Source organism: Somniosus microcephalus, chromosome 6 (assembly GCF_052327205.1).
Source record: "Somniosus microcephalus isolate GS21.2 chromosome 6, FLI_Smic_1.0, whole genome shotgun sequence".
Classification (NCBI taxonomy): Eukaryota; Metazoa; Chordata; class Chondrichthyes; order Squaliformes; family Somniosidae; genus Somniosus; species Somniosus microcephalus.
In genome coordinates, this window is record NC_140992.1 from 209,847,168 (window position 1) to 209,874,368 (window position 27,201).

The 27,201-nt window shown below is 43.1% G+C and overlaps 2 protein-coding genes across 5 annotated transcripts in view; one reads left to right on the forward strand and one right to left on the reverse strand.

Moving 5' to 3' along the window:
• vrk3 (VRK serine/threonine kinase 3) overlaps positions 1–7,159 on the reverse strand; it is a 39,950-nt gene extending 32,791 nt beyond the window's left edge. The window contains exons 1-6 of one of the 4 annotated variants that reach the window (XM_085991346.1): positions 6,971–7,159; positions 4,582–4,724; positions 3,473–3,616; positions 2,599–2,748; positions 681–730; positions 485–551 (exon numbers count right to left, since the gene is read on the reverse strand). In XM_085991346.1, the coding sequence (XP_085847472.1) occupies positions 485–551; positions 681–730; positions 2,599–2,748; positions 3,473–3,616; positions 4,582–4,723 (553 nt within the window). In that variant the 5' untranslated portion in view covers position 4,724; positions 6,971–7,159. Of the gene's footprint in view, positions 1–484; positions 552–680; positions 731–2,598; positions 2,749–3,472; positions 3,617–4,581; positions 4,725–6,711; positions 6,833–6,970 lie in introns of those variants that run through there. The other 3 variants (XM_085991345.1, XM_085991343.1, XM_085991347.1) reach the window with 3 other exon arrangements.
• Positions 7,160–25,092: 17,933 nt separating this feature from the next.
• LOC147116426 (dynein axonemal heavy chain 5-like) overlaps positions 25,093–27,201 on the forward strand; it is a 345,860-nt gene continuing 343,751 nt past the window's right edge. The window contains exon 1 of the mRNA XM_085992043.1: positions 25,093–25,290. Within this exon, the coding sequence (XP_085848169.1) occupies positions 25,093–25,290 (198 nt within the window). The remainder of the gene's footprint in view (positions 25,291–27,201) is intronic.

The following is a 27,201-nucleotide window of genomic DNA, read 5'->3' on the forward strand; positions in this document are numbered from 1 at the left end:
AGGGGCCGCAAATTACGGCCCATAGTTGCCGCAAATTACGGCCCATAGTTAACTTGGCCCATAAGTAAAGTACCCAAAGACTCAGGTTCAAAATGAACAAACATCTAGATTAGATGTTTTTTTTTTCTTCTCGTAAGTATTGGATACATAGAACAGACTCCTAACAAGCAGTTTGTTTAGTGTGAATGAGATTGAAAATTAAAAGATACAGACTGAGGTGATCAAATATCCTACAGAACTAAACAATGATTTTTGAGCTAGTGGAGCCAGGCAAGGGTATATAAATCTTTAGAGGGTCAGGAGATGGGAGGATGGATAAATAGTCTGGAGTTTTGCTCAATTACTGTTGGGGGTAGGTGAGATCTGGGACCAGTTAAGGGATTAATAGATCCATTCTTTTTGATCTTCATATAATTGATTACTAATTTTAGACTTTAGCAAACAGATTTTTCTTTACTTGACATTCACCTTAAATACTGTTTACCTTTATTTTGCTTTGCAGCCCGCTGGAGAAAATTTTGCTCATTGAAAATTCTACCATCCTTTGCATCCTGAAAACATATTTACATGCACAGTACCATCAGTATACAGGAATGTCAATCATATTACAAATGTTAGCGCTGGAAGCTCAAGCAGATTACAAATGTTAGCTCTGGAAGCTCAAGCAGATTACAACTTACCACTTTAACAATGTATTTGCATTGCTGTGAGGGACCAGCCGCTTGTTGTGCTGAAACAGTAAAACACTGTGATTAATCAAAACAATAATTACTTTTGGCTGTAGCAATAACTCGGTCCTTCAATCCAATCAGCAGAATAATGAAACTCCAACAACTTGCATTTCTATAGCCCCTTTAATGTAGTAAACCATCCCAAGGCACTGCACAGGAGCGTTAGCAGTCAAAATCTGACACCGAGCTAAAAGCGGCGAGATTAGGTCAGATGATCAAAAGCTTGGTCATAAGAGGTAGGTTTAAAGGAGCGTCTTAAAGGAGGACAGAGAGGTAGAGAGGGAATTCCAGAGCTTAGGGCTTACACGGCCGCCAATGGAGGGGTGAAGGAAATCGGGGATGCACAAGAGGCCAGAATTGGAGGAATGCAGAGTTTTCGGAGGGTTGTAAGCAATGTTCCCTCTAAGCTGCGCAGTAATGGGAAAGGTCCCGCGCAGGCTGCTCACCGGCTTTGCCATTGTAAATACCGTGCATGCGCAGAAATTTAAAGGGACCGTACACTAAAAGAAACAGGCTGCGCAGAACAAAGCACAGCTTACAGGGAACATTGGTTGTCAGGCCGAAGGAGATTAGAGAGATAGGGAGGGGTGAGGCCATGGAGGGATTTGAACAAAAAGTTGAGAAATTTAAATTTGAGGCACATCTGGAGTGGGAGCCAATGTAGGTCAGCGTGCACAGGGGTGATGGGCAATGTTCCCTCTAATTTTTGGGGGCACTGCGCAGCCCCTTGAAGGACTTGGTGCGAGTCAGGATACGGGCAGCAGAGCTTTGGATGAACTGAAGTTTATGGAGGGTGGAAGATGCAAGACTGGCCGAGAAAGCACTGGAATAGTTGAGGTTGGAGGTAAAAAAAAGCTTGTATGAGGGTTTCAGCACCAGATGGGCTAAGGCAGCGATGGGCAATATTACGGAGGTGGAAGTAGGCGGGCTTGGTGATGGAGAGATTATGGGATCAGAAGCTGAGCTCGGTCAAATGGGACACCTATATTGCGAACAGTCTGGTTCAGCCTTGGACAGTGGCCAGGGAGGGGGACGGAGATTGTGGCAGAGGCTGAAGACAATGGCTTTGGTCTGCCAAATATTTAATTGGAGGAAATTTCTGCTCATCCACCATGCAACAAGTGTGTTTGAGTGGTGGCTAAGTTGAAAGCTCACTTGCAATTTTAATTTGTGTGTTTTGGATAGATCAAAATTTCTACAACTGCAGAGTTTAAAAAAAGGCATAAGGTCTCCCACTGACTGGTAATTGGTCAGTGACATTTACAATACATATTTATTGAGTAAGCTCATCCAAGTCAAAAGGTCACTCTTGCCAAATGATGTTCAAATGTTACATGCTTGCTATTCTTCCTTTTGGGCATATTTAACATTTGCTGTTACTTCAGGCAGACTTATACAGCTTTAGAAAAAAAAATTAGTATAATACTAGATCATACCTGAATTTGAATTACAAATTAGATGCACTTTGTTCAGTTTCTGATTTATTTGATAGACCATGAAATGAACATTTACTCAGACACTGCAAAAAGACAACCTACAGTAATAGGTGTGCAAGTAACCATGATTTTAGTATTAAATGCCAGAAAAGCCCTGGAAATATCCTTGCACATTTGACAAGAACCTTAGAGAGATCTTTAACCGAGAAATAGAACACCTACATAAAAAAATATATTTTAATTAGGAGTTATATATTTTCCAAATTAAATCGATGAGTTTCAAAAATTGAAAGTACTTGACTTCGATGCCACAAGCATTTCAACATGCAATGAATTAAAACTGCAAAATGCTTACAGTGATTGCTATCTAGAATAAATGCCAATTATTCTAGCTAAATATATCTTAATCTACAAATATGTGGTGAAGGTACCTGAATAGAGCAATCCAGATTCAGTGTCATTCTGAGAGAGAAGCTCGACAAGTTTCCATTTTTTACTGTTCTGATCAGTCAGGATTTCATTCTCTGGAATTGGTTCCAATGGATTACTTTTCTGGCGTTTTCCTTTGGGATTTCTCAAACCTAAGAAAGGAACAAAACTCTAAGTCCAGTGCAGTTTATTTTAACTGATGTTTATGAACTCGAAATAGGTCAGTCCAATCTCAGAGCAGTATTTTCCTTTTGAAAAAAAAAAGTACTTAATGGCACCATGCAGATGCATTTCAGGAAATCTCAACTGTTTCCCAAATACAGGTGTAGAAAAAACCCCTCCAAAGTTGCTGTCCCACAATACAATTTGAAAAAAAAAAGTTTATTAAATGTTTGTTAAAAACTTCACAGCTCGACTTAAAAATCTAACAAAATGCATCAGACCCACCATAAATCAAGTCTTTGGAAATCATTTTGCGAAGTATTCCATGCATGCAATTTCTCTGTGATTTATTATAAATTAATTTCCCAATTATCCTACAGCCATGTTAAAAACCACAATGATATTCTTCTATGAAGGACATTCAACACAGCAGAAACCCAACCAGCCACACAAAATAAAATTAACTTTTAAAAAGCTGACTTATGTTAAACGGGTTGCGACACCAACATGCCTTGTTCTGTCATTGGTTCGAAGCCTTCCCTACTCGCGTAAGGCTGGTATGGAAAACAGCTTCAAGCAAATAAAGTTTGCAGTTTAACCAGAGTTAATCAAATAGTTTTTAAAACTCAAGTGTTCTATACTGAATCAGGCTGCAGTCAGCCACTTTATCTGATACCATGGAAGTGAGGAAATCAAATGGTTGTGAGAACTTACCGGGTGAAACTTTTGTGGGGGAACTTTGAAAGCTCGTTTCAGTTTCTCGTTTTCTCTTGGGGGAAGCTATCTCCCTTTTGGGGTAGATTATTTTCACAGGGGTATGTTTTGTTTTTGGTGCCTCTGCACTGGGCACAGTCTGAGCTGAAATGACAATGCAAGCAATAAAGACTGGACCACAGTGTAGCAAAGTAAGTGACCTTTAACACTGCTACTTTAGAACTTCTGCAGCCAAGCAGCTCAAGTAGTTGAGTGCTCAAACTTTCAATCACAACATAGTTTAACTTGTAGGACTGCTTGCCACTGAAACTTGATCACTCAAGATAAACAAGCTTGTTGTGGCTTAGCTGTGTCTCTAGACGATGTTTCAGGAGACAGTAAAAAAATATTTATTTTTGCAGGTGGCGGGGGGCGGCGGGAGAGGGGGGAAAAGTGGGGACATTGTCATCCAACTGTCCTTAATTGACCAACAACCAACCAGCGCAAGGTCACGGAAGGGGGTCAAATATGGAACCTTGGGACAATATGGAACAATTGAGGTGACCGTGAGGGGAATGGGAGGAGCCATTGCAGGTGCACTGGAGAGGTTGGAATGGAACCACAGAGGTGAAGCAGTTGTGAACCTTAAGCAAGAAAGGGTGTGTTACAGTTGGGTCTATAAATGGGGGGGGGGGGGGGGGGGGGGGGGGGGCGGGGGGATGGAGAAGGACGAAGTGGTCAATTATGCCAAAGGCTGCATTTAAGTCAAGAAGAGGTAGTTAGAGAGGATGGAGGATCTGAGGGTAGGCTTTTAAAAAACAATGCCAGAGAATAGTGCATTGGGGCTGTGTCAAGTCAAAATAAGCAGAATGGACAGCAATTGTAGAGAATTTCACACCTTAGCCCATTCCAGCTAAGACAAGTGGGAAATCTTAAAAAACTGCAGAGAAATGTACATTTAAAGTTATATTTGTTTTCCTTCAGATGGTAAACAGTGAAATCAACACTGGTGGAGAGGCAACTGAGCCACAGGTTAAAACTCAGAGTCCTATTGATCTCAATTAATTATCCTCTTTGACTTTAAATGGACCAGCAATGAGAGGCTGAGGAGAAATCAGTAAAACACAAACCTGGAGATGCTGTGGACTGGGCAGTAACAGGCTGCACTTCCTCCACAGTCTCTTCTTTAGGTATCTTGAAACCACAAGATGGGCAAAAGTTGAAAGCAGCTTCTATCTTCTGGCCACAGTCTGGGCAGAATTTAAAGATCATTCTGAAAAATTAAAAGGCACAGAAGATTAGACTCATTACCTAGACAGAATTATCTGAAACAGCAAGATACAATAGAAAGTACATGGCAATAAGCATCACTAAAAGAACAAGGGGAGGATGTTATCAGAATGTCTTTAAATTTAAAAAATGTGGCAAGGTGCTAAGACATGAAATGCATTACCAGAAACAGAATCCATAATAGCTTTTAAAAGGGAGGTAGATAAATATCCTTTTAAAATATATTTCACAAGGATATGGGAACAGGGCAGGGGAATGGAACAGAATAGCTTGATCTTTCAGAGAGCCAGCACAGGCACAATGGACCAAATGACCAACTGTTAGTAAAATTCTGCACTTCTAGGCCGAGGTTATAACGTTGTTTCTTTCCAAACTTCTGTGCATTGCCCTCATCTTCATTTTGATTTCACTCAATTTCTTAGTTATCAAAGTCTTAATCCTTCACCCCAACACATGGTTTCACTTTGATTCTGACATTAATACTGATACTTACTTCAAAATCATAATGCTGTTCAAGATCCTGGTTCATTATAATCAGACTCAACCCTTGCAAGTTATGCAATACTAATAAGCAGATAATGGCAACATCCTATTCTGCTAGTAAATTTTGAACAAAACTGAAAGTACTGGGACATTCTAAAAGTAGTACTAGTTAGGAATGTGAATTTTGCAATAATATAGACAATGGCCTCAGTCCTGTACCTATATGCTAAGGATGAATTCAACACAGTCAAACAATTCACGACCAACGCCAACATTACAAACGGTGCTCCGCCACAGAAGATACACACATCACACTCAGGTGAGTTCAACCCTTCAGACGTCTCCCTTCATCTCCCAACCTATGGCTCTGGTTTTACCCCATTTATACTGTTCCTAGCTGCACTGCTCCATAGACATCTGCATTCCATAACCCTTTACCCACTTTCGGTACCAGTCACTATCAAAATATTCCCAGGCCTGCTAAATATGTTTGCGTTAGCAAGGCGTAAAGTCTCCAGTTGTTGTGATAAAGCAAATCTAAAACGTAAACATGTGTCCGTTGGCCTAAGAGAATACTGTATTAACCTCTTGTACAGTTACACTGACAGTCCTATTTATAGTCTTTCAATTTTAGGATTTTTAAACTACAGAAATAATCTAAAAATGGAATATAGTATATACAGTAGAAGTATACAAGTAATTATTTTGTGCAAAATAGATTTAACTATTTCTCATCTTAATCTGTAACACTACAAATGCCTACAGGACTTAATATGAAGAGGAGCTAACAGTACAATTGGCCATCTATACCATCAATAACAAAATATTCCAAACCAGTTTGCAGAATGGAGCACAAAGGAGTTTGGAATTAACTGGAGGAGTTTTGATGACGCTTTTGAAGGTGGGAAAAGATGTACCAAATCAGAGAGCTTTAGGAAGAGAATTAAGGATTTTAGGGCTGAAGGTTCTGCTACTGATAGTGGAGCTTGTGAGGGAGCAATGGATGAAAAAACACACAATAGGCTAGAATTGGAAGAAGAGGGTGCAAGCTGAGATGTAGAATTTGTAAAGGTTGGAGAGGTAGGATTACATGAGACCTTGGAAGAATTTGTAAATAAAAATAAAGAATTGCTTTTATATAGTGCCTTTCACAACCTCAGGACATCCCAAAGTGCTTTGCTGCCAATGAAATACTTTTGAAGTGTAGTCATTGTTGTAATGCAGGACGTATGAGAATTTTGAATTCAATGTGTTGTCAGAAAATGAAAATGAGCTGAACATTTTTGGACAATTTCAACTCATTAAATATGTACAGTTATTACATTTTGGGGTTTCTTGCTTTTCTTTCTGTAAAATACTAGGACCCTGAACTTAAATCCACAATAAAACATGAATGAAACTTAGGCATAGGTTCAGTCAGTGCTTCTTCCCATAAACTAAAAAAAAGATTAGTCAAATTTATCTTCACAAAAAAACTTCATATTTACTTGTGGAGGAGGGTTTGCTGAACAAAGATAAACTGGATCATTTTAGTGACATTACTCCTGGATTCCTGTGGAGTTGTAAATTAGATGGCGTAATGTGTTAAACTGATGGGATGGAGTTCAGTGTAATCAATCCAGCTCTAGGCTGCGCCAGTGACTGGGCCGCAGCGACATGGCGCACCAGTTTATCGGCCAGCGGACCCGGTGCTTTCCGCCAACCGGGCCTGAGCCTGCAAGGGAAGGCAGTAACCGGGCCACGCACCTACCTGAACCCGCACTCTTCCTCGCTTGCGCTCAGCTCACAGACTTTCCAGGTGGGTGCCCGAAACCTGCAAGGAAGCGGTGGCTGGCGCCGAGTCCACCGCTGGGGGGAGGAGGTGCCGCCTGCGCGCGGCCGCAGCCGCTTCTCGCGCTCCAGGCTGACGGCGACGCGCGAACCAGGCACAGACCCCGCGCACTGCCGGAACATCCCAGCCGGATAGTGGGTGCGCGCGCCTCTATTTAATTAAAACTAGAAGGATGTCATCAAAAAAACCTAACAAATGTGCCTCTTTTTAGAAAAAGAAAGACTTGCCTTTGCATAGCGCCTTTCACGACCACCGGACGTCTCAAAGCGCTTTACAGTCAATGAAATACTTTTGAAGTGTAGTCACTGTTGTAATGTGGGAAACGGGGCAGCCAAATTGCACACAGGAAGGTCCCACAAACAGCAATGTGATAATGACCAGATAGTCTGTTTTTGTTATGTTGGTTGAGGGATAAATATTGGCCAGGACACTCGGGATAACTCCCGTGCTCTTCTTCAAAATAGTGCCGTGGGATCTTTTACGTCTCATCCAAAAGATGGCACCTCAGACAGTGCAGCGCTCCCTCAGCACTGTACTGTAGTGTCAGCCTAGCTTTATGTGCTCAAGTCCCTGGAGTGGCACTTGAACCCGCAACCTTCTGACTCAGAGGCAAGTGTGCTATCAACTGAGCCACAGCTGACACTAGAAGGGCACAACCTGTCGAGAAAAAAAAACTTTAAACAAAGGAAACTTATCAAATTAAATAATAAGATCGCCACCCGTGCCCTCCAGGCCCTGCGGTGCCCACCGGCCGCGGAAGACCACAAGCGGACACCGCAACTGCGACATGGGCAAGACTGCGGAAGAGAGGCAGGCAACCAGAGCGACCCCCTGGCAAGCGTGTGTGCGAGACCGTCTCTGGGGTGCTGCAAATTTACATACTTTAAATCACAGCAAGTTCAGCAAATAATTAAATCTGCAACATTTGATGGCAGGATAATATGGTGCCGTGTGTAGGCTTATGTATTGCACCCACACCCACATTTCCCTATCATTACCATCTCCTTTCCCACTAGGGTTGCCAATCCTTCAGCATTGTCTTGGAGTCTATCAAGACTTAAATATTAATATATACTGAACGCTGTTGTGAACAACTGAGGAGAAAAATTATTGGGGCATTAAAAACATTGTTTCTTTATTCATTTTCTTTGAACACTTTTGCTTATTAATTGTAAAAATATTGGAGATGGGGGAAAAAGCCTGTTCAACTGGCAGGGTGGTTGGAAGAGACAGGTCATGCGCCAAAACCTCCAGTAATAGGTCCAACCAGAGTTGGCAACCCTACTTTCTACATAGTCTCAATGTTTTCTTTTCAGTAGAATCCTATTATTTTGATTGCCATATATTAGGAAATTTTGAATGATTAGAAACTAGTTACATAAGAACATAAGAAATAGGAGCAGGAATAGGCCACTTGGCCCCTCGAGCCAGCTCCGCCATTCAATAAGATCATGGCCGATCTTGGACTCAAAGCCACTTCCCACCCGCTCCCCATAACCCTTCACTACCTTATCTTGCAAAAATTTGTCTATCTCCACCTTAAATGTATTTAATGACCCAGCCTCCACAGCTCTCTGGGGCAGAGAATTCCATAGATTTACGACCCTCTAAGAGAAGAAATTCCTCCTCATCTCAGTTCTAAAAGGGCGACCCTTTATTCTAAAACTGTGCCCCCGCGTTCTAGATTTCCCCATGAGGGGAAACATCCTCTCTGCATCTACCTTGTCGTACCCCCTCAGTATCATATGTTTCAATAAGATCACCTCTCATTCTTCTAAATTCCAATAAGTATAGGCCCAGCCTGCTCAACCTTTCCTCATAAGTCAACCCCCTCATCTCTGGAATTAACCTAGTGAATCGTCTCTGAACTGCCTCCAATGCAAGTATATCCTTCCTTAAATAAGGAGACCAAAACTGTATGCAGTACTCAAGGTGTGGTCTCACCAATAACCTGTACAGTTGTAGCAGGACTTCCCTGCTTTTATACTCCAACCCCTTTGAAATAAAGGCCAACATTCCATTTGCCTTTTTGATTACTTGCTGTACCTGCATGCTAACTTTTTGTGTTTCATGCACAAGGACCCCCAGGTCCCTCTGAACTGTAGCATTTTGTAATCTCTCTCCATTTAAATAATAATTTGCTTTTTTATTTTTCCTGCCAAAATGTATAACCTCGCACTTTCCCACATTATACTCCATCTGCCAAATGTTTGCCCACTCACTTAGCCTATCTATATCCCTTTGCAGGTTCTTTGAGTCCTCTACACAACTTGCTTTCCCACCCATCTTTGTATCATCTGCAAACTTGGCTACATTACACTCGGTCCCTTCATCCAAGTCATTAATGTAGATTGTAAATAGTTGAGGCCCCAGTACCAATCCTTGTGGCACCCACTAGTTACCGTTTGCCAGCTGGAAAATGACCCATTTATCCCGACTCTCTGCTTCTGTTAGTTAGCCAATTCCCTATCCATGCTAATATATTACCCCCAATTCTGTGAGCTCTTATCTTATGCAGTAACCTTTTATGTGGCACCTTATTGAATGCCTCCTGGAAATCCAGTTGATGCTGACAACCTGAATGCGGTGACTTGGGTTCCCTGCCAAGATGCCACTGGTTTTGAGCAGTGTTTTTTTTTGCTCAGGTAAAAGTTGTGTCATTTGTACAAGTCTTTGTTTGTACAGATTTCCTATCACAACAGTAGTCTGTGGTTGAGTAATTAGTAGTACAATTTTATTTTAATGTCATTAAAAGATTGAAAAATCGTTTAAAACTAAAGTTTTATCCACAATTGTTTAACGAGACACAGGTCACATCAATCACCTTCTGACTCGACTATTCCAATATTTCCCTGGTCGATATCCTATCCTCCACTTTTCATAAAATTTCAGCTCATCCAAAGCTCTGCTGCCTGTATCCTATCCTGCACCAAGTCCCACTCATCCATCATCCCTGTCGTTGCTGACCTACATTGGCTCCTGGTCTCCAATATATCAAATTTAAAATAGTAAAGGGGGAAGTTCCACTTTTAAGGACGTGGTGCAGGTTTAGTTGAGGAAAAGATTATATATTGCTTGATATGGAACCTAGCACTTTCCCACTACTGCTATCTCCAGGGGCCCTCTCTTCTTCTTCTCCTTCTTAGGCAGTCCCTCGGAACTGAGGATGACTTGCTTCCACATTAAAAATGAGTTCGCAGGTGACTGATGAGTCCAATGCGGGACCTACAGTCTCTGTCACAGGTGGGGCAGACGGTGGTTGAAGAGGTGGGTGGGTGGGGTGCTTGGGTTGACTTTCGTTCCTTCCGCTGTTTGCGCTTGGCTTCCACTTGCTCCCAGCGAAGAGACTCGAGGTGTTCGGTGCCTTCCCGGATGCTTCTCCTCCACTTTGTGCGGTCTTGGGCCAGGGATTCCCAGGTGTCGGTGGGAATGTTGCACTTTTTCAAGGAGGTTTTGAGGGTGTCCTTGAAGCATTTCCTCTGCCCACCTGGGGCTCTCTTGCCGTACCGGAGCTCCGAGTAGAGCGCTTGTTTTGGGAGTCTCGTATCGGGCATGCGGACAATGTGACCCGTCCATCGGAGCTGATCGAGCGTGGTCAAAGCTTCGATGCTGGGGATGTTGGCCTGAGCGAGAACACTGACGTTGGTGCACCTATCCTGCCAATGGATTTGCAGGATCTTGCGGAGGCAGCATTGGTGGTACCTCTTCAGTGCTTTGAGGTGCCTGCTGTACATGGTCCATGTCTCTGAGGCATACAGCAGGGCGGGTATCACTGCTGCTCTGTAGACCATGAGCTTAGTGCTGGGTTTGAGGTCCTGGTCTTCAAACACTCTCTTCCTCAGGTGACCGAAGGCTGCACTGGCACACTGAAGGCGGTGTTGGGACCCTCTGACCTAGTGCTAACAGACACCAGTACATCCCCCCCACATTGGTCGACCACAACATTCCCCACCTTTATTGTGCTGCCAAACCCTGAACCCCCTCGCACCACCACTGTCAGACCCTTGGAATTGCTCCTTAAACCAAATGCATATTTCATCCTCCAGACATACCAAAACCACATTTCACCTCTGCAAGAGTACCTTACCTCAGAACCAACCCTCAATGCTGCCAAAGCCCAACATCCCCCATAACTGCTTCTAAATCCTACAACTCTTCCATACCCCATCCCAATACTGCTAGAGCCCACACGTCTACCTCCAGTCTGCTACATCATGCATCCTGGGCTGTAAAAACAGTAAGAGATAAATAACATAGTAATCAAGGTTTCATGGAAAGGCATGGGATTCGAATCCTAAAATACTGGTAATAAAAATGGAATTTGTTTTATTCAGTCACTGCAAGTCATTTGCCCTGACAATAATATATTGTATATTTCATAGAATCTTAGAATGTTGCAATACAGAAACATTCGGCCCTTCAGATTTGCACTAGTGTTTTTCTCCGCACAAGTCAGCCGCTACAAATTTGCATCTGCCGTAGATAACTGCTCAAGTTCAGTGGCATTAAGCAGTCTCAGTTATGGGAATTGTCTCAGACTGCCCTATATCTACAGTAGTGCAACCCAGGGATGTAACAATAGCACCTCCTTGTGACCTGCAGTGAATATTCATGTCTTATGTATGTTTCATGAGTTCCAATCTCTATGCAGGAAGACCAAGCACACACAGTGATATGAAGCTCAATACAAATGATTAAGCTGTTTTATTTCACAATACAAGAACATATGGCGCAACAGTTATGATCGGATTCACTTATTTCAATCAATAAAATAGTACAATATAATGAACATGCTACACTTACCCACATCAGTAGGTCATCTTACTTGATTTAAACAGAAGAATTCCTCTGTATTCTGGCCTTCAGCCCAGGGCAGTACCTCCTCTCCCTGCAGTCTTCTATCTTTATTTCAGTCAACCTTACCCCAGTGACAGCTTTTTGTTAAAGCTCACTACTCACCCACCCAAGAGCAGGATATACCAGCCGAGCTTGATAATCTCCCCCGATGAGATCAAATGAATAGAGTTATCACAGCAGCAATTAGTGTGAACAAACCCGAGAATGTTAAATTATCTTTTATTGTCTCCAGCATGTCTCCAGAATTCCACATTCTAACCAGCATCTATGTTAAAGTTTACAGTTTATGTTATGAACGACAGGCGGCAGTAAGTACACTTAACAAAGTAGAAAATTATTACTCCAGTGCCTCTCCAGATCTAACTCTGGTGGTCTGCCTTTGACTGTGCAGGTTTGATTCACCCACCAGCGAATTTCATGGAAAGGAAAAACGAGTGTCACATGGATGGTATAGAAATAGCTAAAGATGAAATGGAAAAGTATTTGTGGATGATAGTAGATTTTAAATTAAATAGAGCAAGGCGCTGTAAGTTAAAACCAGTCAAAAGACAATTTAGGACAGATGTCAGGAGAAACTTCTTCACACACAGATTAATCAACATTTGGAATGATCTTCTAGGTAAGGTAGTGGAGGCAAAAACCTTAGATTCATTCAAGAGACAATTTGGTGATGCTCTACCTCTCCACCACCCCTCTTGACCCCTCCACTGCCTCTGTGTTGTTAGACTGCTTGTTTGATATGTAGTCTTGGATGGGCTGTAATTTCCTCCAGCTAAATGTTGGTAAGATTAAAGACATCGTGTTCAGCTCTGGCCACGAACTCTGTACCCTCTCTATTGATTCCATACCCTTCCCTGGACACTGTCTCGAGCAGAACCAGATGGTTGCAACCTTGGTATCCTATTTGACCCTGAGCTGAGTTTCCAATTCCATATCCTCTCCTTTACAAAGATTGTCTACTACCACCTCCGTAACATCACCCGTCTTCACCCCTACCTCAGCCCATTTGCTGCTGAAACCCTCATCCATGCGTTTGTCACTTCCAGACTCGACTATTCCAATACTCTCCTGGTCAGTCTCCCATTCTCCACCTTCTGTAAACTTCAGCTCATCCAAACTTTGCTGCCTATATCCTAACCAGCACCAAGTCCCCCTCACCCATCACCCCTGTCCTTGCTGTCCTACATTATCTCCCGGTCCACCAATGCCTCAGATTTAAAATTCTTACCCTTGTGTTTAAACCCCTTTATGGCCTCTCCACTCCCTACCTCCATGACATCCTCCAGCCCTGCATCCCCGCAGCCCCCGCTGAATTCTCTGTTCAAGTGATTCTAGTCCCTTGTGCATCCCCCTGTATTTGTCCCACTATTGATGCCCCATGCCCTGGAATTACCTCCCTAAACCTCTACACCTCCCTCTTCTCCTTTAAGATTCTCCTTAAAACTCATCTCACCCCTTTTTTATTTGGCATCTATTTTTTTACATAAGCCTCAGAAGCCCGTTGGGATTTTTGGTTCTACATTAAAGCCGCTATGTAAATGTTGTTGCGATGGGAGCGAATGTATGTTTTATACATCTGGATATCTGTAGCTATCCTGTGACGAAATAGTTTAAAAGGTTCTCAGGCAGCTGGCGTATTTTGAGACTTTGCATGAATTCCGTCCGGCCAATTTCACTCACAATTTGTACGATACAGTTTGCATTGAGACAAAGCAAAGCGCTTTACTTTGCATCAACACAAACCGTGCACAGCTATCTTGTAAATATATTCTGATTATTCTTGGCTCGTAAAATAGATGTAAAGTTTTATATAATAATGAAAATAATCAGCAGAATGTTTGACCAGCCAGACGGGAGTTGGTTAAAGCTGCTGCAATCCGTGGAATCGTAGAAACCTAGCTTTCTGCACCTCTGAGAAATCTGTTAATAAATGATGTAGTATCATGTGCTTTTCCTGCTGCTACTTTCACAGACCTATCAAGTCTCATTAATTTTGCATTCTATGAAAATGTACCCTATTTTGATGTAACTCACAGTTCTTTATGGGTTTGCAATTTATCGCACTCTTTTTGATCAGAGGTAGTAGTCCTAACAGACTTATAGAACAAGCTTATAGAAGATTTTTTAAAAACCCACAAACTGTAGCCGTTTGAGGGCTTACTGTCAGAATTCAGTGCCAGCTGCACAGATGACTGTGTTACCATGCACCACATGACTGGCTTTTATTTGCATTGAATGACTTTGAAAGGGTAGACTCGAGAGCCGATCTTCCAACCTCACAAAAATTTTATGAGGGCGAAGACTCAGCCAAGTGCTGAAGGTACAAGTAGCCAAAGTTACTGGGAATGCGGAGCCTGCCTTAGGCCAACATGTGCTGTTTGATACAAAATATACCGGTAACCTAAGTAATGAGATAATTGTGTATCTTATGTGTAATAAAAAAGGCAAATAGTTGTTCTGAAATGCGGATGAGTCGACAGAAAAGGCACCAGGACTGTGCTGATGTCAGCCACTGTGAACTTGTTCTGAGTTGTCCTCCAACTGCCCAGAATTGCAAGGACCTGTGATTCCGACCTGAAGCAGTGTGCTTTCCATTCCCTGCCCACCTGATGGAAACAAAGGAGAAGCAGGTAATAATTGGGAAAATAAAAACTGGAGGTAAAGATCGGCATATGGGAAGAATAGAGAGAAACTGGAGGAGTAGAGGAAATTGGGGTGCACCAGGGAAAATAGTTGGGAGGAACTAGGAGAAATTGGATAACTAGGAAAAGAACGGGGAAACGAGAAAAAAATTACAAGAGGAAAAAGAGCATAACAGGATGCAATGAAGGAAAAAAAACTGAAGAAACCAAGGAATACAAAAGAACAGGAACCAAGAAAAGGAGAATTATGCAAGAATTGCGCAAAAAATAAAATAGAAAACACCCCAAATGTACATGGACTGTGTATTATAATAGCTGCACATAAAATATATACTTAAGGTGTTTCAGAAACAAATTACTAACTTATCAGTATCTATGAAGAAAAAATGTGTGGCAGCCCAAGATGACAGGCATCCTGATTTTTAACATGCTGGTTTGGTAGTCAGAATGAGAATTAACAGCTGGATCCGTTTCCTGATTTTAGAAATTGAGAAACTTGTCATTTTGTGGCAAATGCCTTTCAGTGAGGGAACATGTCTATCATTATATAAAATTTGAAGCAACAGTGGGTTGGAAATGTATTTGGTCTGTTTACCTTAAAATCCAGTGTGCAAGTCATATCTTCGGGCAGGCTTTTTTTAATCATCTGCAAGTTAAGAAGGGAATAGGATGGTTCAATTTACATGGTAATTTGCACTTGGCGTCAAAGTCCCAGGTATCACTTTTACAATTGTGACCTAACGTAAAAGCAGCTGTGCCTTTCCAAAAAGTGGTAAAGTCTGAATTGAACTTTTAAGACATTTAGAAAGGATATATGGAATAATTCTGGATGTGTTAAAAGCATTTTTGGGTGCCACGGTTTTTAGAAATCATCAGGATTTCAGGTAAAAAGATTGAACTTTAACCTCCATTTAAGAAGTGTGAATGTTACAGTGTGGGGGTTTTACTGGTAGTCTCAGTGCCTGACACAGCTTGGTCTGAAAGCTCCCTTGCTGTGTTCACTGCAGAAGAAACTGTGCACTGCAGTCCATGCCGTATATGATGCAGTTCCAACTTTTGCTATGCAGTTTTACTTAAACCTAATGATATTTTAGCAGCAGCCAGGATTGGTGATATGAGTGTCTCATTGTTAAAAGAAAGAAAGAAAGACTTGCATTTATATAGCACCTTTCACAACCACCGGACGTCCCGAAGCGCTTTACAGCTAATGAAGTACTTTTTGAAGTGTAGTCACTGTTGTAATGTAGGAAACGCGGCAGCCAATTTGCGCACAGCAAGGTCCATCAAACAGCAATGTGATAATGACCAGATAATCTGCGTTAGTGATGTTGGTTGAGGGATAAATATTGGCCAGGACACAGGGAATAACTCCCCTGCTCTTCTTCGAAATACAGTAGTGCCATGGGATCTTTTATGTCCACCTGAGAGGGCAGACGGGGCCTCGGTTTAACGTCTCATCTGAAAGACGTAAATGACATTTAAAGTAGAGCTAGGGTGTTCAGGGGTGATGTCAGGAAGCACTTCTTCACAAAGGGTAGTGGAAATCAGGAACTCTCTCCCACGAAAAGCTGTTGAGGCTAGGTCAATGAAAATTTCAAAACTGAGATGGATAGATTTTTGTTAGGTAAGGGTATTAAGGGATATGGAACCAAGGTGGGTAAATGGAGTTAAGATACAGATCGGCCATGATCTAATTGAATGGCGGAACAGGCTCGAGGGGCTGAATGGCCTACTCCTGTTCCTATGTTTATGCCTATGTTTAACAAGCCCAGCAGTTGAGTGGTTGCAGCATATTATTACTAAGTTACATTGACACTTCATTTTCTAAAAAATTGACAATGATTAGTCCTCACAGCACCGCGGACAAATGATCTCACCCAGACATGACTGGGGTACCAGTGTCACAGACAGAGCAACTCATTTCTCAGCAGGTCCTTGTTGATTTATCGTGTAAAAGTGATCAATTTTTTGAATCCTGCCACATGATCAAATGAAAAGCCAGCTTTTGAAGCTAATGTTTCCAATGTGAGTTAATTAATGTCAGTAAAATTCCTGGTCTCCTGTAGGTGTTGACCCATGCTGGAGTCCTCCAGTACCTCGCCCAATTGGCCATTCTTCACAAGTCAGCCTATACTGTAGGTGTTGGCTAGTGATGCAGTTTGGTGTGGGGGGTGCAGCAATCAATGCCCAACCCAATCCTGACTTCACAAAATGCCTAATGTGACAAATATGAAAAATTTTGTATACAGTGGATTATTTATTGGATTCTTCATTGCTGGTCACAGTAAACACAAGGTGAACATTAAGTACTGTTAGTTGATTCAGCACGTTGCAGAGAATACACCAGATAGTCTGATAGACTGTAGGCCATTTTGTAGACAATATATGGAATATATGGAACAAAATATGGTTTAATACTAAGTCTGTTGAGTTCAGAGTTCGTGTTATCCTGTCCAGCAACGTCCCTGATAGCTGTATGGGTAAGTGTGGATGCCCTACAATTACAGATCTTGAGCTTCAAAGGGTGCTTGAGATTATTACCGTGACCAGCAAATATTCTTGATATTTGGAAGACTGAGAGTGGCTGGCCATCTAAATATAGTTTTGAGAAATACAGTTTTTAATGTCCTTTTGTTCTGGGAATTTGGAACTACATCTTAGTATGCATTGCAGCAAGATAGCAGTCAGTCTGAGACTGTTAGGGGTAAAAGGCTAATCAGAGACTATGGTAACAAGCCACATACGGAGTAATGGGTTAAGTTCCAAGGGTTAGTTTTATGTTGAAGGTATGTGAAGGAGAAGAGGCATAGTTGTTTCTGGCATTTTGAGGAGAAAAGCAAAGTTTGTAATGTAGAGATACTGTTTGTACAGGAAACTCTCGTTTAAACGACACCTAAATATCCGGAATTCTCTAATAACCGGCAAAATTTTCACTCCGAAAACAACACCTCAATAACCGGAAATGTTGCTGAGTCCGAGTCTCCCATGGTGGCCGAGTTAGTCAGTAGGGGTAGTTTTCCAAACTGCCACTACTCGGCTTCTTGGCACTGTCGGAAGTCCAAACACCTCAATACCCCTGTAACAGAAGTCTGACTCTCCCACGCTGTATACAGTCGTTTACTGTATAAGTTTTGTTTTACTGTTAAGTAATTAAAGAGTTATGGATTACCCTCAACTGGCAGTACTGTACTTAATCAAACATCTTCCACCATCCATTTAACACAACATTCTGTAGGTGAATACCCAATTACTGTATACTGCACATTTCTTGATTTTTTAATTTTTGTTTATTAAAAATAGCCTTGGTAGATAACCCTCCCCGTCATCCAGAATTTTTAATCAACCGGCACCATCCCAGTCCCGTTGGTGCCGGATACCAAAGAGTTTCCTGTACTTACTACTGTTCATTTACCTGCTTAACGTTCAATGCATTTTTCTAATGGTTTATAGCCTAAGCTACGATCTGATAGAATGTTCATTTTTCTACCTAATGAAGTTAGGAAGATCATGTAGTGTCTGATGTTATATTCAATAAGACAGAACACTGTGATAAGGGTCCTTTGTTTAATCCCTGGATCTTGCTACGTTTACCCATATATTGGGCAGATAAAGGCACAGTCTGGTCCCGAGGGTATGCAAGGTCTGCTTATTGGAGTGGCCAGTGATGTTGAACCCAAGGAAAATATTTAGGGTAAACCCCCAAGGTAAAACCACACATAAACAAATTCCAGCAAATGCCACTGGATAACAGGCAGAAGGAAAAACCTGGCTGATTTGTGTCCCCCTCCTTAAACTAGATTCCAAGTTAATTTGTATATTTTTAAAATATGGATGTAAAATGTGGTTGGTTGGGTTGCATTTTTACACAGAGAGGCAACACAATGCTGTACTGAGTCTCTATTCATCATCATTGTGTTCCAGTAATTACTATGCTACAGTAATTCTGATGATACAATTAGATTTGATGTTCGGTGCCATTGGTTTCATTAAGTGTATACACTCTGCAGAGGACCTCAAGGCAGCTTTCTAATTAAATGGTGATATAAAGATAAGATTCATTTCATGATCTCAAGAGGAGATGATTAAAATGATCTATTTTTTATGTTCCCCATCGCACATGGGTGTCCTTTGTGAAGTTTATATTGTTCAGATGAGGTATCAGTTCAGCAGTAGCTATTATTAAGTCTGGCGTAGCTTAGAAACAAGGATAATTGCCTTGATAATACTAAATGTCAAGTGAAATACTAAACCTGCAACACAATAAAGATGCTTCAATTGACACAGACCTTCAACAACCTTGAGTCTGTCTCCATGATCTGTGGCGGTGTCATTTTATTCATTGGCATGGGTGTGTGTATATGGGTGTGTGTATATGAGTGTGTATGTGTTTTGTAGTAACTCAGTAACCACACTACCTATTTTCTAGTTGTGTTGGGTCCCTGCTCTTTGACCATAATTTCTGCCAATGATTGGAGATTCACACTATTCATTAACTATGCACAAGTAACATCTTTATTCTGCTATAAAAAAAACTTGAAATCATTTCAAAAGAATTTGGGAAGGGAGATTATTTAATATTCTATTTGAAATACTTGTAGCTCTCCTGATGGCTCAATGAGTTTATTAATTGAGTATCTGAGCGATACCGAAATCTCAGGTTCAGTTCCCATTCTGTGCTGATTTCAGTAGTGCGACAGGTGCACGACAATAGGCCTTAGCACTCATAGATTAGTGAGAGGAAAATCAGTCATGATCGACCCGTGTGGAAGCACATGTGTGTGGATATATAGAAAGGGAACAATCAGGCTCAGAAATTATGCTTACTGTGGTTTAATAGTTTGATAACCCCCTCTGCCCTCTCCCGCCCCCTACAACTGTCATGGCTCACCAGTAAATAATAGTGACTAGAAAATGCTGGAACAACACAACGGGCTGGATTTTGATACTGGAGGCGTATAGGAGGCGGCACTACAACTTTTGGGGTTGTAGTCCCGCCTCCATCGAGTTGCGGGCAACCCACTCGATTTTCACTTGATCGACCTTGTTGAGCCCGTCCAGCGGGCTCAGCAGGCCAATTAAGGGCCACCTGGCAACAGGTGACATCACAGATTGACATTTCATCTGTCAAGAGCTTTTGACAGATGAAATATCAGCGTTTGACAGCTCTTTGAAGCTGTCAAACACTGACAATCTGTACTCCAAGTTAATTCCTTCCTCTCAGGCTGATTTAGAGATCTCTCCAGAACAGAAAGCAGAAGGCTGCAGATTTTGACAGCTTGCGGCCATTCTGCTTTCTGTGCCAGTGAGATGAGGGACTCCCGAGACCTGTAGGAAGGAAGGCTGTAAAGGTAAGTAAAGGTAAGTAAAACTTCTTTCAACACTTTACACACACCAAACACACTTACCTCTGCACTCATGCACTCATCACTCACCTGAACACCGGACATCTCGAACCCACCAAGCCCTTCAGCCCGACGGTCCACCTTGCTAACTTGGCGTGGTTTGGCGCCGTCGGGAATCCCACACTTCAGGGATAAAAATAGGTGTTGTGTCGGTACCTTTCTACCTAGACACAATTTAGGACTCAGAACTCAGAGATTCAAACATGAAGTGCTTTATTGGAAGGAAAGGAAGTTCTGGCAAGTTCCGAACAAAGAGAGCGAAACTTAACCGAGAGAATACCCAACCATTTATCTCCTGTGACAGCGCCACCACAGGTGAGAGGAGAACACACAATAGAACACACAATACATAACATTTCCTCCCCTCTTAAATGGAAGGTCCGCATTATTCCTCAGTAGGTAAGTTACTTTCAATACACTCAACTAACCTAGGGTAGAGGTAGACTGCCTCAAACCCTGACTTTACCCTGGGGTTTATTCTGCCCCAGTCTTGTGGGTAAGTCACTAAGCCTACAGATCCAAGCGTCTTGGAGGCCGCCGCTCTCTGACAGGATACCGGCGGTCATCGCTGGCTTCCACAGCAGTAGGCATTGACACAGGCCTGGATGGAGAGGGTGCCTGTGTCAGTTGAAAGTCAGGAGTTTGCACAGGTGGAACAGTCTCTTTGACTTCCTGTGTTGGAGAAGAACACTGTGGCAAAGGATGCTGGTTTGCGGTATCATTCGGAAACAGTTCAGGCCAACCAGCCGTTGGAGCCTCTGTGGCTGTCTCTGCTCCTAGCAACAGTTGATCTGTGTGTCTTCTCCAGACGATGTCCTCAGCAGTCTCAACCGTGTAAGACACAGGGCCCGTCTGCGCGATCACCGTAGCAGGAACCCATTTCGGTCCAGTGTTGTAGTTTCGAGCTCGGACGTGCTCTCCCGGATGAAACCGTCTCTCCTTGGCTCTTTTCTCTCTCTTTTCAACTTGAGCTTGTTGTTGACGATGGACAACCTGCTCTGCTCTTGGAGGTTTGAGTAAGTCAAAACTTGTCCGCAACTGCCTCTTCATCATGAGCGAAGCGGGGGAAGTTTTGGTTGTGGCATGCGGCTCGTTCCTGTAGGACAACAGGAAGCTGTTCAGACGTTGGTGGATTGAGCCCTGACCTTGTGATGCCTTCAAGGCGTGCTTCAAAGTTTGCACGAACCTTTCTGCCTGGCCGTTAGTAGAGGGATGATAGGGCGCAGACCTGATGTGTTGGACACCATTCACATGCAGGAAGGTTGCAAACTCCTGTGATACAAATTGTGGACCATTGTCACTTACGAGTTGTTCCGGTGAGCCATAACGGCTGAACATCTCACCAAGTTTCTCAATTGTTTTCTCTGCCGTGGTAGACCTCATCACAGCGACCTCTGGCCACTTGCTACGAGCGTCCACAACCACCATAAACATCTTCCCTTCGAAAGGACCGGCGAAGTCCACATGTACTCGCTGCCACACTTCTGCAGGCCAATCCCAGGGGTGTAGGGTTGCCAGCTGTGGAACATTCCGGACCCTTTGACATGGGGAACATGTTTTGGCTTTCTCCTCAATATTCCCATCGAGACCTGGCCACCACAAGTAGCTTCTTGCCATTTCCTTCATCCGAACCATCCCACTGTGGCCTGTATGAAGTTGTTGCAGTATAGGTTCCCTCAGAGGTGGCGGAATGATGACACGGCGTCCCCAAAGAAGACAACCTGCCTGGACGGAGAGCTCATTTCTTTTTGAAACGTAAGGTTTCAAACTAGGAGAATCTCCTATCGCTCTCCCTCGAATGACATCGTCCATTACCTCAGACAGGACTGGATCGTTGTGGGTGTACCTTCGCACCTGAACTGCAGTGACAGGTGCTCCCTCCACTTGTCTAAAGTAGAAGATGTCTATCTGACGAGGCTCTGGGGGAGTAACAGGCAAGGGTAGCCTCGAGAGACCGTCTGCGTTGCCGTGCAAGTCTGATTTGCGATATTTGATCTCGTATGTGTGTCCTGACAACAGTAAAGCCCACCTTTGCATCCTGCTTGCAGCGAGAGATGGAATTCCGGTGTGGGGCCCGAAGATTGAAGTCAATGGACGGTGGTCTGTCAGGAGTGTGAACCTTCTCCCAAACAGGTACTGATGAAATTTTCGAATTCCAAAAACGATTCCCAAGGCCTCGCGCTCAATCTGCGCATAGTTACTCTCGGCCTTGTTCAAGGTGCGTGATGCGAAGGCGATAGGTTTCTCTTCACCCGAAGGCATGATGTGGGATATGACTGCTCCCACACCATATGGTGATGCATCACATGCTAGCTGCACGGGTAGCTTTGGGTCGAAGTGTGTCAGGACCTCCGATTTCAGCAATGCTTTCTTTGCTTGGGCGAAAGCTTCGTTGCACAGTTCAGTCCATTTCCATGTTTTGCCTTGTCATAGCAACTGATGTAACGGCTTCAGCAATGTTGCTAAGTCTGGAATAAACTTCCCATAGTAGTTAAGTAGCCCCAGAAATGAACGTAACTGGCTCACATTCTGGGGTGCTGGGGCCTCCACGATCGCCTTGACCTTTGGCGGCGCCTTATGCAGGCCAGTAGCGTCAATCACATGCCCCAGGTACTCAACTGAAGACTGAAAGAATTCACATTTGTCTTTACGAACTCTGAGTCCGTACTCTTTCAGTTGTTGTAGTGTCGCATCCAAGTTCAGAAGATGATCCTCCTCATTTGTCCCAGTGACAAGGATGTCGTCCAGGTAGCACTGGACTCCTGGCAGTCCACTCAAAATCTGATCCATTGCCCTTTGGAATAGAGCAGGGGCTGACGTAATTCCAAACGGAAGGCGGCAGTACCTGTATAGCCCCTTGTGTGTCACAATTGTCAGCAGCTCCTTTGATTTGTCATCGACATGCATTTGTAGATAAGCCTGGCATAAGTCTATTTTGCTGAACTTTTGCCCTCCGGCCAGGCCCGTAAAAAGATCATCAATGAGGGGAAGAGGGTACTGTTCCACAGACAGCACCGGGTTAATAGTCACTTTAAAATCCCCGCAGATTCGAACAGATCCATCCTTTTTCAGGACAGGAACAATGGGTGTGGCCCATTTGCTCACGCTCACAGGCTCCAGGACTCCATTCTCGACTAAGGCCTCCAAGTTAGCCTCAACTTTTGGCCTAATTGCATAGGGTACAGGTCGGGCTTTGTGAAACTTCGGCTTGCTGTCAGGTTTAATGTCCAGTCTCACGCTGATCTTTTTCATGCTCCCAAGTTCCCCATTGAAGAGTTCTGCATGTTTGTTTAACACTGCAGTCAGACCTGACTCCCCTTATGACATCATGCGGACTGCAGGCCAGTCCAGCGTGATTTTCTCTAGCCACGCACGTCCCAGTAGCAATGGGTAATTTCCCTTTACCACATATAGTGGCAGTTTTGCAGTCTGTCCGTTCAATTTAACTGTCACCTCAATGACGCCTCTCATGGCCACAGGTTCGCCGGTATACGTCTTTAGCACAATGTTTGTTGGCTGAAGGGTAAGATGCTTTAGCATTTTGTTGCAGACAGTGTCTGAAACAAGGGACACAGCCGCGCCTGTGTCCACCTCCATCCGCACTGATTGTCCCTCCACCAGTGGTGACACCCAGTAGCCATTTGAACCACCTGCAACCGTCAGTATATGTACCTCTTCCTCCTCAGAGGTGTCGCTCCCCTCTGTTTTGCTTGTTCCATCATACTGCACTGAATGAACACTCTTTTTCCTCTCTTGTCCAAGTACAGACATTTTGCTTCCATGCTTCCCAGCTCTGTCTGTTCTTTTTTCACCTCTATAGGCGCGTTCAATGTGACCCTTTTTGCCACAATTTCGGCATTCCAGCTCTGTACACCAGCAGTCATTAGTGTGATGGCCCGTTTTCCCACAACGGTAACATGTGCCGTTCCGCGCACCTTTAGGCTCAGACGACACCTTGTGAACTCTCCCTGTTGAACTCAACTGGTGAGCCTCCTTTTCCGCCATCTCCATGGAGACACTAACTTCAATGGCCTTTTCAAGAGTAAGGTTGTCCTCAGTCAGAAGGCGCTTCAGTGTGGCTGCATTTTGCAGACCACACACAAGTCTGTCTCTAATGGTGTCATTCAGCACCTCCTTGAACTGGCAGTGTTCCGACAACCTTTTTAAAGCAGCAATAAGCATCGTCACTGATTCCCCCTCCCCTTGATTCCGTTTGTGAAATCTAAATCTCTCAGCAATAACCAGAGGTTTTGGTGAAAAATGTGCTCCAAGAATTTCCACTAGTTGCTTATATGTTTTAGTTCCTGGCTTATCTGGCTGCACGAGGCTGCGAAGTAAATTGAAAGTCTTCGGCCCGATTACACTCAAAAAGGTAGGCACGACCTTTTCATTTGCCACCGCATTCGCCAATACAAAATAATCAAAACGTTCCGTATATGCGCTCCATTGCTCCACATTTTCATCAAAATCACCGATGTTTCCTGATATAGTAGCCATCTCACGTTTCAAATTAAACTTTCTGTTTACTCACTGCACCCATAACGTACGCAGATTCATCCGCTCCTCGTTGCCACTTGTTGTGTCGGTACTTTTCTACCTAGACACAATTTCGGACTCAGAACTCAGAGATTCAAACATGAAGTGCTGTATTGGAAGGAAAGGAAGTTCTGGCAAGTTCTGAACAAAGAGAGTGAAACTTAACCGAGAGAATACCCAACCATTTATCTCCTGTGACAGCGCCACCACAGGTGGGAGGAGAACACACAATAGAACATACAATACATAACAATAGGGATTAGGCTAAAAACTGCCTGTTAAATACCTGTTAACAGGCAGTTAATTGGCACTAATCCCCTTCCCGCCTCGGGGAGGCGGCTCCCAGCACAGGTCGGGTGTCCGCCTCCTTTGAAACTGGCATGGAGGCGGGTTGGGGGTGGGATCGATTCGTGCCCCCCGATTTCGCGATTTAAAACCCCCACACGCCTCCAATCCCACCTCCACGGCCCAATGAAAATCCTGCCCAACGGGTCTGTCAGTGTCTGTAAAGAGAAAAGAAAGGTTCATGTTTTAGGTGTGACCCTATGTCAGAACTGAAAACTGAAAGCTAAGCAAACATTTTCGTTGGGTTGGAAAAAAATGCAGGATGAAAGAGATGTGAAAATCGCAATGAAGGGAGGAACGGATTGGTGCTTGATGGAAAATACTGCAACAATGAGCCAACACCTTCAGGGGAGGAGAGGAGGGAAGGGGACACAAATCAGTAGAGAAAAGAAAGATGCAGCTTTAAAAGGCACTCGGCTAATCTATGTAGGTCTCAATAATTCTTTGGCAAAGGTGAGAAGGTACTAGAACAGTATGTGATAGTATTTCAGCTTTCAAGCTGTTTTGTGGACTGATAAGAGCTTCCAATTTATTGGGCATTCTATTTACTGACACGTTTGAAAAATGTTCCCTTGGCTTTATGGCTGTAATTGGAAACCATTTTACAATGCTGTACGGTTATCACTCTTTATTTATTGGTGTATTATGTTCTAACATATTGGGGGTAATTTTGACTTTGGATGATAATGTATAACAGTCCCTATCGAATCAGCCGCCTGTTAAACATCTTTCCTAATTTTCAGTTTCATTGAAGTCAGTGAAAATCAGCAGAGATGCATAAAGAGCGAGTGAATCGAATCACCCTTTTTGTACTATTGCCCAAAGTCAAAATTACCCTTACTGTGACTTCTGTAAAGTTTCCCAATTCTAGTGTGGTTAGAAATTTTCCCTACTGGGAAATACATTGCTGTTGAATTAATAATGTATTTGGGCTAGAAGATTATTTGGCATTGATAGTAGCTGGAAAAAAGTGATATTTTTTTAACTCTTTCAGGACTGCTTTAACATTTAAGCATCAAAATTAAAAATATTCCCAGATTTATAAACTTAGAGATTATTATCAAGGTATCTACAGGGATTGAATGCAGGATAGATCAATGGGACGAACATCCTCTATTTGGGTGTAGTTGAAATGAACTTGGGCAGTCTCAACCCAGGACTGAGATACATATGCATGGCCCAGAAATTCCGTTCGCAGGCCTCCCGCGGGCAGAGGGCTGCGATTTGGAAAAATCTGCGCCTGGACCGGAGGGCTCCCGGGAGGCGCAGAGTTCCATTGCTGTGCCTCTTCAAACTGCCGGTGTGCAGGACACGCGTATCCCAGGGGCGCAGGTAGTTTGCAGCGTCCCTGGGATCACGTGGGCCATGGGGAGCCAATCGGAGCAGGGAATCTCCATTCATAGATTTGACAAGAAAGACCTGTCAAATCTATGAATAGAGATCAGCCCCAAAACATAAGTAAAACTTCAAATAAAAAAAAAATCACATTTTTTAAATGACTATAAATTACATAAATTAACTATTTTAAACAAAAATTTAAATTTTTGAAAAAAATAATTAAAGTTTTTAACGGGGCTAAAAATAAACTTACCTTTCTTTAAAGTATTTTAAAATGATAAATCAATGGGAATTTTTATTTTATTTTTTACTTTCTTCAACTCTTAGCCTGGTAAAAGCAGGCCTTGCACCTGCTTTTACAGGCGTAAGAATTGTAAGTGTTTTCTGTGGGCGCCCAAAAAACGGAACTATCCACCCGCAGAGGCCCTGCTCCAGGGCAGCCGGAGGATCTGTCAAGAGCTTTCTTGACAGATCGGAAATGCCGGTTTCCAGCGCATGCGCAGTGCATGCCTGAAACCAGCATTTCCAATGTCCCTACAGGGTGGGTACACAACGCGTACTCACCCGTAGGCATCGGAATTTCTGCCTCATGGAGTTAAATTAGGGAAAAAATTGTGCTGAATTTCAAGAGGTAGAAAAGCCATGGCGCCACTAAGTGGCCCTAAAATCAAGTAGGCTGCAGTAATGGTATTAACAACTGGAGGACTTGGCACAGTCACAGTTGCCATCAGCGACTTTATTTTTGACACTGCCACAGTTCATAGTAAGAGGAAAGTGAAATCAAAACTTGTGTCTGGTGACTAACATTTGGAAACCCACCAAAAATGTTGATTCTGTTTAAGTTGGCCTTTTTGCAGCTGTGACATTTACAGTGGCAATCAGGAGTTACAACATGTGGTAAACCAGCTCCTATTTGTTACTGTACATGGATTAAATGACACAAGCTTGGAAATCACTATCTGAGTGCACTACAAAATTTAGAGTGTGGCGAATAAAAAATTGGTATAGGTGGTACAGCAGCCGGCA